General features: G+C 55.0%; 1 protein-coding gene across 1 annotated transcript; it reads right to left on the reverse strand.

Annotated features, from left to right (window-relative positions):
- Positions 1-554: 554 nt before the first annotated feature.
- On the reverse strand, positions 555-1,854 carry LOC146421068 (uncharacterized). Its single transcript, XM_085047608.1, has 3 exons — positions 1,833-1,854; positions 772-1,645; positions 555-603 (listed from the first exon to the last, which is right to left on the reverse strand). Exons 1-3 carry the CDS (start codon positions 1,852-1,854, stop codon positions 555-557), a joined length of 945 nt encoding a protein of 314 aa, XP_084903734.1.
- Positions 1,855-10,619: the final 8,765 nt, after the last annotated feature.

Consider the following 10,619-nt stretch of genomic DNA (forward strand, 5'->3'; position numbering starts at 1 on the left):
CTGTCTCCAGTGGGAGGGACCCATGGCTAAATAGAGGACTCCTCTCCCTGAACAGCAGAAGAAATTTTGGTCATGGACTGACCAAAAAAAACCCATACCCTGCCTGCCACAACCCCCTGCGCTATTGGTGGGAAAGAGGGAGGGGGTGAGCAGAGAAACAGTGTATTAAGAGCGTATCTTTAGTTCTCATTTGCCTCCTCTGATTCTGTTTAGGGTTAGGTTACCAATAAACCACTTTGCAACTTTAAGTTCTCAATCTGTTTTACCCCTCAGTGCATCCTGCCTGGTTCATTATCTTGACTCATGAGCCCTCTGTGTGTGTGTGTGTCTGTTAGGGTTTTTTTTTTCCCTTTCCTCTGCACAGCTGCAGCAGAGGAGAGAAGAGAAAGCAGATTTCATAGGTGCCTGGCATTTGGCCAGGGTCAAACCACAACACTGGGTCACTGGCAGTGTGGGTCACCAGGGCTCTTCCCAATGAGGGTCCTCCGGTGTTGGATGAATATGGAGCAGTGCATGAAGCTCTTCCCCCACTCGGGGCACTCGCAGGGCTTCACTTACTGGTGCCTCTGTCGGTGTTGGGTCAAGTGAGAGCTCCTGGAGAAGCTCTTCCCACATTCCCCACACTCATAGGGTCTCTCCCCAGTGTGGATGCGCCAGTGCCTGATGAGGTGGGAGTTGCGCTTGAAGCCTTTCCTGCACTCAGGGCAGCGGAAAGGCCTCTCCTGGGTGTGAATCCGCTCATGGATGAGGAGATCTGAGCTGGTCTGAAACCTCTTCCCACACTCGGAACACTCAAAGGGCCTCTCCCCAGTGTGGATGCGCCGGTGGGTGATGAGGTGGGAGTTATGTTTGAAGCCCTTTCTGCAGTCAGGGCAACGGAAGGGCCTCTCGTCTGTGTGAATACGCTGGTGTAGGAGGAGAGCTGAGCTGGTCTGAAACCACTTCCTGCACTTGGAACACTCATAGGGCCTCTCTCCAGTGTGGCTCCTCTTGTGACGGATCAGGTGGGAGCTCTGGCTAAAGCTCTTCCCACATTCCCCACACTCATAGGGTCTCTCCCCAGTATGGATGCGCCGGTGCCTGAGGAGGTGGGAGTTGTGCTTGAAGCCCTTCCTGCAGTCAGGACAGTGAAAAGGCCTCTTGTCTCTGTGAATCCGCTCATGGATGAGGAGATCTGAGCTGCTCTGAAACCTCTTCCCACACTCAGAACACTCATAGGGTCTCTCCCCAGTGTGGATCCTCTTGTGACGGATCAGATTGGAGCTCTGGCTGAAGCTCTTCCCACATTCCCCACACTCATAGGGCTTCTCCCCTGTGTGGATCCGATGGTGGTCCATAAGCTGGGAGATCTTTCTGAAGCTCTTCCCACATTCCCCACACTTGTAGGGCTTCTCGGTCTCATGAAGCTTCTCAGGAATCTCCAGCTCTGAACTCTGGCTGGAGCTCATGCCAACATTCTGGCACAGGGTGGGTCTTTGCTCTTTAGAGCACCCTGGGCTGGGTTTGCAGCCCCTCCATGTGCAGCATCTCTGGGGCTTTTCCTCCTGGTTGGATTCCTGGGTCATGGAGCTGCTCAAAATGGCCTCTTCCATGAGGTTCTGCTGTAAGGACTTGTCCTCCCTGGTCTCTCTCCTCAGATCGTTGCCTGGGGCAGAAAGGACAAGGAGAGGATTTGGGATTTGCCTCCATGCCAGAGGGAAGGGGAAGGAGATCCCCCAGTCCATCCCTACCAGGACAGAGTCAGCAGCAGGGTTGTCCTGCAGCCAGGGGTGATGCTGGGCTGGGAGATGGAGGAGAAGAGAGCAGGAAAGGGGCAGTGACTTCCTCCTCACCTGCCTGGCTGTCCTGGGGCATCTTCTTCCTCACAGCCTCCTTCTCCATCTGGCCAAGTTTTGGGAATCGGAAATCCTCGTCTGGGTAAAAAAAAGGGTGTGAGTGCCTTGGGTTGCGGGTTCCTCCTGCCCAAGTCTATCTCTAGAAGTCACCGGGTGTTTTGTGTCTATAAAATCCTCCTAAAATAAGAATGAGTTCAGAAAAAGTCTCCCAGGAGTTCCCCCTTTCCAGTCTTCTGTCTTTGGGGTTCAGGAGTTCCCTATTCTTGAAGCTGCTGGGGCTCCCATGGGTCCTGGGGATCCCCCTTCTCCTGGGTCCTGATTAGGGATGCCGTGGGGTTTCGGTGGTCCCAGGGGTCCCTTCTTCCCTGATTGTGCTTTGGCTCCCAGGGCTCCCAGGGCTCCCAGGCTCCCCTCACTCCAGGCACTCGGGGCTTCCCCCTCTCCCCATCGCCCCTTTCAGTGTCACAGTTCCCAGCCCTGCCTCATCTCCAGCCTCCCCCACCCCTCCAGCCTGCCAGGGGTCCCCCAGCTCCGGTATTGCCCCTGTCTGCTCTCTCCACTTGGGAAGTACAATGTTCCACCCTCCCGGCTCTCTCAGGGATCCCCAAAACTGATGTCCTGTCCTGCTGATAGCAGGCAATTCCCAAATGGATCCCCTAATATTCCACCAAAGGTGCATTTATGGCTCAGCTTTGGAGTCCTGCAAGATCCAAACATACCCTCTGACCCAAAAAATCCCCACCAGGGGCATGCAAAGATATCTGGTGCTCACTTCCTGAATCTGCGAGTTCCAAACACCCCTCAAAAACTAACACCCTCCCAGAGACCCCCCAATAGCTTTGGGGTGAGCTCCCCCTCCCTGGTGACCTGTGGAATGCAGGGGGGGCAATGATCCCAGAGCCAGGGTTGCTGCAGACACAGTGGGTGGTGAAACCTCATGGTTCTGCTGCTCCTCCTTTTCCTGCTCCTCCTCCTCTCTCCCTCCTCTTCCTCCCGCTCCTCCTCTGCTCCCACCCCAGAACCCCATTCCCCACCCTCCTCTGCCCCACGGCTGCTGGAGCACTGGCTGCTGGGTGGGGGGAACCCCCCAATCAGCCCCAGGGATGGACAGGGGGCTTGGGGCTTGGGTATCAGCTGTGCCGGGCAGGGCCAGGCAATGCCTGCAGGGCTCCCCCCGCACTCGGCCCCCAGTTGCTGGGACAGCAAGGGGGGCCCAGCCTGGGCGCCCCCCACCTCCCCCCTCCCCAAATTCCGCTCCTGGGGGCGCTGGGGGCGAGGGGGGGCGCAGGTAGGGTCCAGAGGTGCCGGAGCCACGTGTTCCCCCGCTGCCAGCGCCACCCCCGGAGGATCAGGGGTACCCCAAAACTCCCTCACAGCTGCTGGATACCCCACAAGCTCCTAAGGAGTGGGGTCCCCTTGGCTTCATCACCCCCAACCTTCGGCTGCCCCATCCCAGGCCCCATCCCACCCATCCCCCTCCTCCAGACTTCATCCCACACCCAAATCCACATCCAACCCTTCCCAGGCCTCATCCCATCCCATCCCATCCCATCCCATCCCATCCCATCCCATCCCATTCCTTCCCCCCAGGCAGATGCCACCGGGATCTCCTAAAAATCCCACAGTCTGGGGACTCCCCCACATCCCCCCAAGCGGCATTTGTGACTCATATTTGGAGTCTTGCAAGATTCAAAAATCTGCCCCCCCCCAAGAAAATCCCTACCAGGCAGCCAACGAAGTTATTTGGGGTTAGGTGCTGCAGTCCTATAAGGTCCAAAAATCCCCCCCTCCCAAAAAGAACCCCAGGCACCGCCCAAGATATTTGGGCCGAGCTCCCCCTGCCCGCTCACCTGTGGGATGTCCCGGGGGGGCGATGCTCCCGGGCCGAGGGTTGCAGACACAAAGAACAATAACCCCTGCTATGTAGCTTTGGGTGCTCAGTGTGTCTGCTGGGAGCCTCCTCAAGGGCCTTCAGCCACTGCTCAGGCCAAGGACAGCAGCAGCAGCACCTTTGCAGGGCCCAGCAGGGCTCTTGCCAGCTGCCCTTGCCCACCTGCACACAGAGCCTCCCCCAGGCAGGGCCCTGCAGACAGGCAGGTTTCTGTAGAGCCGGGCGAGTGCACAGAGGGTGGGATGGGCTCTGTGAACGCTGACAGGGACAAGGCTTCTCTCAGGAGGAACATGTGCAGCACAGGGAGATGATGAGGGAAGGAGAGGGAGCTGAACAGAGCAGTGCTGTGGGCAGGAGGGCACTGTTGGTGTGTGGGAGGTGCCGTGCACAGCTGGGGACAGGGAACACTGTCCTGAGTGCCAGGCTGTCCCTGCCCTGCCCTCTCAGGCACAGCACCACAACATCTTCTCTTGTTTATGCATTCCTCTGATACTGTCACTGTTATCTGGTGCTCTCAGGGAGGCTCTGGGCTTTGCAGCAGCTGAGGCAGGCACTGCCCTTGGGATTCCTCCCAGGCAGCTGTGTCCATGGGAATGGGGTGTCCAAGCTTCCCTGTGAACTGTGGGGCTGTGGGCAAAGCAGTTGATGGGAAAGGGGAAGGAGCTGAGCCTCCCTCCCTGAGATGCCATCATGAGCACACCTGGGGATCTCCTTGCTGTGTCCTTCCAAGCTCTGAGCTTCCCTCCTGGGTGAAAATCTGTGCCAGAGCCTCTGAGAGTTCCCTGAATGCCCCACAGGGAAGTGCAGAGATGCCACAAGTGAGGAAATGCTGTTGGGTTTGCCAAGGGAACAGTGAGTGTCCTTGGCAGAAGGAGGGGCTGAGACCTTGGTGAGAGACCTTTGGAGAGGGTGAGATATTCAGTGATCCCTCTGCTCTCAGCAGGGTCTGGTTTCTTCCCAGGGTGACAGGGGAGTGTGATTGTGCTCTGATTGCAGCCAAAGGTGCAAACCCAGGGCAGTTGGGAACAAGCCCATCCAGCCCCTCACCCTTCCCTGATCCACAGGGAATCCCTTTGCCTCTGACCTATCTCTGTGGCAAACTCTGAGTACAGCAGAAATGCTGGGGATTTCTTAACCTCTGAGAACCAGGAATGATGTGTGGGTAGGAAACCATTCCTTAAAACTCCCTCCTGCTATCCTGTGGAACTGCAAGTGAAAATGCTACCAAGCCTTTCTGCATTAGGAGGGATTCCCCTGACAAATCCTGAATATTCAGCCTTGTCCCTCTGCCCCATGGCCACAATCCCAGGGCAGCAGGGCAGGGATGGCTCCTCGAGAGCCCCACACACAGGCCTGGCTGCTCATGGCACACTCAGACAGCACCAGTGGAGCTCAGGCAGGGACCTGGATGAAGGTTTTCCCAGAGAAGGAACAAGGGTGGATGAGTCCCAGTGGGACAGTCTGCAGGGAATGGCACAGCTTTGGCTCAAAGCAGCCTCTCCTGACTTGTCACTGTCCTTTTCTCCATCAACAGGTCCCCATGGCCAGACACAGCAAATGTCCAACAGCAGCTCCATCAGCCACTTCCTCCTCCTGGCATTCACAGACACGTGGCAGCTGCAGCTCCTGCACTTCTGCCTCTTGCTGGGCATCTCCCTGGCTGCCCTCCTGGCCAACAGCCTCATCATCAGCGCCGTAGCCTGCGGCCACCACCTGCACACCCCATGTTCTTCTTCCTGCTCAACCTGGCCCTCACTGACCTGGGCTCCATCTGCACCACTGTCCCCAAAGGCATGCACAATTCCCTCTGGGACACCAGGGACATCTCCTATGCAGGATGTGCTGCCCAACTATTTTTGGTTTTTTTCTTGATTTCAGCAGAGTATTATCTCCTCACCATCATGTGCTGTGACCGCTCTGTGTCCATCTGCAAACCCCTGCACTGTGGGACCCTCCTGGGCAGCAGAGCTTGTGCCCACATGGCAGCAGCTGCCTGGGCCAGTGGCTTTCTCCCTGCTCTGCTGCACACAGCCAGTACATTTTCCCTGCCCCTGTGCCAGGGCAATGCCCTGGGCCAGTTCTTCTGTGAAGTGCCCCAGATCCTCAAGCTCTCCTGTTCACACTCCAGCCTTGGGGAGCTTTGGCTCATGGTCATTAGTGCTTGGATAACTTCTGGCTGTTTTGTGTTCATTGTTTTCTCCTATGTGCAGATGTTCAGGGCTGTGCTGAGGATCCCCTCTGAGCAGGGACAGCACAAAGCCTTTTCCACATGCCTCCCTCACTTGGCCATGGTCTCCCTGGTTATCAGCACTGCCATGTTTGCCCTTGGTGCTGCAGAGAGCTCAGGGCAGCTGGGAGAGCTTGGAGGGAGCTGGGCTGGGCTGAGAGAAGCTGGGAGAGAAACCCATCAGTGTCCATCTCAGCCTGTGTGAGCATGCAGGGGGAGGACTGAGCCCAGGGCTTGTGGGGCAGAGCCAGGGCCTGGGGAAGGGATGGAAAACAGGCAAGTGGCCGAGAGAGGAGGCTGCTCTGTGCCCTTGGTGGCACGGACAGAACAGAGAGGGGGCCCAGGACATTTGTCAGCCCCAGCCTCTCTCCCCAGCCGTTGCCAGCCCTGGCTGCTCAGCCCAGGTTTGCAGGTGAGTTTGGCTGTGCCCCAGCTCCATCCTGCTGCGGGGCTCAGGGCCTGTTCCCGGCAATGGCCAGCCCTGCCCGGCCTCTCTCCTGGCCCTGAGCCTGGCAAAGCTATTTTGAATATTAATGTGCCCTTAAGCACTGAATTCCTGAAGATCTGAAATCTGAACAAGCCTCTGGAGAAGTAAAATTCAGCAGCAATAAGTAAAATTCATCCTGTGGCCTCACAGGATGCTTGTGGAGGGAGCAGTGGGATGTGGGCTGTGGAATAGTGAATGCAGGTATAAGGCCCCAAACAACTCTCTCAATTAGACCTTTGAAAGCAATTACAGTTTGTGGACTCTGAGTACAAGGCAATATTGCTGTGGGAACAATCCCTGGATAGAAGGAACTGTGTTGGTGCAATCCCAATTCTGGCCATGGGTGCCTGGAGGAGAAGGACACTTCCTTTCCACAGGAAGGAAGGCAGAGAGCCCCAGTGTTTCAGTGGCAGATGAGAAGTGACTCTCAACATGTCAAGGTTGGCTGGAGCAGTTAGGCGGCCCCTGGGAGTACAAACTAGGCAGACCTGTGCCATGTTCCCTTGGTTTTATGGGGCCCTGTAGTGTCACAATGGGCCCTTGGTTCCATGGGGGTTCACGGTGTCACAATGGTCTTCTTTAGTTCTACAATGTCACAATTAATCATTGATTCCATGAGGCCACTCTGTGTCACCATGGAGCTTTGGTTCCATGCAGCCCTGCAGTGCCACAAAGGCCTCTTGGTTCCATGGGGCCTCACAGCATCAGAGTGTTCTCATTGGTTCCACAGTGCTCTGCACTGTCACAATGTCCCCTTGGTTCCATGAAGCTATGCAGTGACTTAAAGGTCTCTGCATGGTTCCATGAGGCCTTGCAATGTCACAATGCACCTTTGGCTCCACAGGGTCTCACAGTGTCACAATGACCTCCTGTGGTTCCGCAGTGTCACAATGGACTCTTGGTTCTGTAAGGCACTGCAGTGTCCCAGTGGCCTCTTGGTTTGATGAGGTCCTGTAGGGTCACAATGGCCCCTTTGCTTCCATGAGGCCCAGCAGTGTCAAATTGCCCCTTGGTTCCACAAGCCCTGCAGTGTCACAATGGTCCCTTGGTTCCATGGAGCCACACACAGTCACTATGGTCCCCTTGGTTCCATGAGGCCCTGCAATGTCACAGTGGTCTCCATGATTCCATGAGGCTCAGCAGTGTCACAATGGTCCCTCGGTCCCACAAGGCCCCAAAGTGTCACAATGGTCTCCTTAGTTCCATGGGGCCCTGGCGTGGTGCATTCCTCCCTCCCCTTCTCAGGCTGCCCTGCGATCTGAGAAATGCTCGTTAGGCCTCAGCCTTGGCCAACAGCCCCTGGGCTCAGCTCCTCTGCAGCTGATCACAAACACTGTCTGCTCCCAGGCACTGCTGCTGTCCAACCAGCTCCTGCTTTCTTTAGGAGCAGCCTTGGGAACTGTTTTTCTCCCCTCAGTGGCACAACATCCCTGTTCTCACAGTGTCAGAGAAAGCTGTTGATGCAAAGTGCAGCCAGGATGAAACATTGCTGTGACTAAAGCCCATCTCTTGGGGCCCTATCAAAGGGGCTCCAAAAGGAGCCCCTTGGAGCTCTCCTGGAGCAGTGAGCTCCCTCTGAGTGGGGCCTCTCCGAGCCGGGAACTCTCCCGTTTGCTGCACTCGGGGCATCCCCGAACAACGAGGGACCCTGGGCCGATCCCCCCACTCCTCCAGGCTCAACCCTTTGCCTGCTGGGGAGATGCAAAAGCATCCGCAGTGAGCATTTCCCTGCCCTCCAGGGCAATTTCTGACAGCTCCCGGGCACTGCCTCTTGCTGTCTGTGTGCACACACGTGTGCCTGTGCTCTGGAAATGGGGAGAAATGCTGCTCTGGGAGGTGTTGAAGTGCCTTGGATATCTGAGTGATTTAGGCCTGTAAGTGAGGTTCAGTCATAAGGTATGAGTAAGTGAAATGCTGCTAAGGGCTGTTCTTTTGCTAAGTTGTTAAGTTTAAAGTATAAGTTAAGGTTAATGTAGAAGTTAAGTTCTTTTAAGTTTGAGGCCTGTTAAGCTTTCAGGCCATATTCCTTTTATCCTTGCCCTCACTGTCCTTTTGTGTCACACACCCACCTAAACACACACACACACACACACACAGGGACAGTTCTTGGTTCATTTCTGGTTTGATTGCCTGAATTTCCTTGCTTTTGTTGTTGCTTTTTTCCCTTGGTGTGCCTGAACTGTCCTGTCAGGAGCAGAGTGACTCTTGCCAAAGAACTTTGTTGTGCTGTCGTACTTAATATTAAATCTGGTGTTTGCTGATCCCTTGCTGGGGATTTTTTAAGTGCTCTCAAGACCTCGTTCATAACAGGGTGAAGGAGCCCTGGGCCAGGCTCTCACCCTGGGGACACAGGGACACTGCCAGGGGGTCTCTGTCCCCTTGTCCCACCCCCCAGGGCCCTGTCCCCTCTGTCCCCGTGTCAGGCTCTGGGGGTCGATCTGGTGGAACATCCTCTGGAGGAGGCTGTGGCACTGGGGGTCAGGGGGGACCTGGGGGGACAGGGGACCCTGCTGTGCACGAGCAGCATTGGACTTGTCTGGGGGAACTCTGAGAGGGGCTGGGGCAGAGTGACCTCCCCAGTGACCTCACGCAGCCACCCTTTGATGTCACACAGCCCTCCTGTGATGTCACACATCCATCCTGTGATGTCACACTTCACCCTGTGTTTCCAGCCCCCTCAGTGATGTCACACAGCCTTTGCTATGATCACATAATTCTGCCCTGTGATGTCACAGCCCATTCCATGATGTCACAACCTACTCTATGATGTCACACAGCTGTTCCATGTTTTCACAGCCCCCTTTGTGATGTCACATCACCACCCTGTGGTGTCACAAGTCCACTCTGTGACCTCACAGCCTGCTGTGTAATGTCATACAGCCACACTGTGATGCCACAGACCACTCTATGATGTCACATATCACATCCTGCTGTGGGCTGTCACAGCCTACTCTGTGGTGTCACAAGCCAGTCAGTAATGTCACGCAGCCCACTCTGTGGTGTCATACAGCCACTCAATGGTGTTACAGAGCCCACTCTGTAACTGCACAACTTGCTTATGTGATGAGGCCTCCAAACCCCATCTAGGGAGATTTTTGAGTCCTCTCCAAGGTTTTGAGAAAGGAAAAATATTGGTCAAAGTGCAAGGAAAATGGAGTGTCATTTTTTCCCAAAGTTTACAGTGACAGAAGAAAGGTCAATATGTTTAAACTAAACGAGAGTGGATTTAGATTTGTTATAAGGAATGAACTTTTTACCATGAGATTGGCACAAAACATCAACTCTTTTTCCAGTGAAGTTGATGCCCCATCCCAGCAATTGTCCAAGGACATGAGCTTTGTGCAACCTGACATAGTGAAACCCCTCTCCTCCCCAAGGATGGAATTCCTGTTGTGCTGGTTCTCTGATGTGCTGGGTGACCTCACAACACTCCTGTCCAGAATGTCAGCTGAGGGCCAAGCAGGCTGCTGCAGTGGCAGTGACCTCACAGCCATCACCATTGCAGCCATGTCCCCTGTGCCTGGCTCTACCCATTCCATGAGCTCCTGTTCTGTCACCAATGGTGTCCTGAGTTCCATCAAGGCCCCACAGTGTCACAGTGTCCCCTTCATTCCATCAGGTTCTGTAGTGTCACAATGCACTCCTGGGTTCCATGAGGCCCCACTGTGTCACAATGACCCCTTGGCTCCATGAGGTGCCACAGAGTCACAATGGTCTCCCTTCACCTATGAGGCCCTGCAGTATCACTACTTTGGTCTCTGTGGTTCCATGTGGCCACAAAGTGTCACAATGATCTCTGTGATTCCATTGGGAACACAAAAGCTTTCCATAAACATTGAGCAACACTTGCTTAACACATTCTTGGGTACATCTGTTCGTATTCAAAAGAGGTGTTAAATGTGAGAATGGCACCATCAACTTCCATCTGCAACTGAGATCAAGGGAAAGGACAGGGACAGAGAATTCTGCTCCAAGATACAGAGAATTCTGCTTACAGAGATCACTTCTGGTCACATTGTCCCTTGTAGAAAGGTGACATCATCAGAGGCAGCCTGTACTGAGCATGTGGTTCCTGAGTGGGGTTTGTTGTTTAGGAAACCTGCTCAGGCTTTTCCATTCTTTCCTTACAAACAGGAAAACTCCTCCTGGGCCTGTGTGCAGGCAGAGCCCTGAGGAGAG

This window comes from Lichenostomus cassidix, unplaced genomic scaffold (genome assembly GCF_008360975.1).
Source record: "Lichenostomus cassidix isolate B80296 unplaced genomic scaffold, HeHo_3.0 HiC_scaffold_43, whole genome shotgun sequence".
Classification (NCBI taxonomy): domain Eukaryota; kingdom Metazoa; phylum Chordata; class Aves; order Passeriformes; family Meliphagidae; genus Lichenostomus; species Lichenostomus cassidix.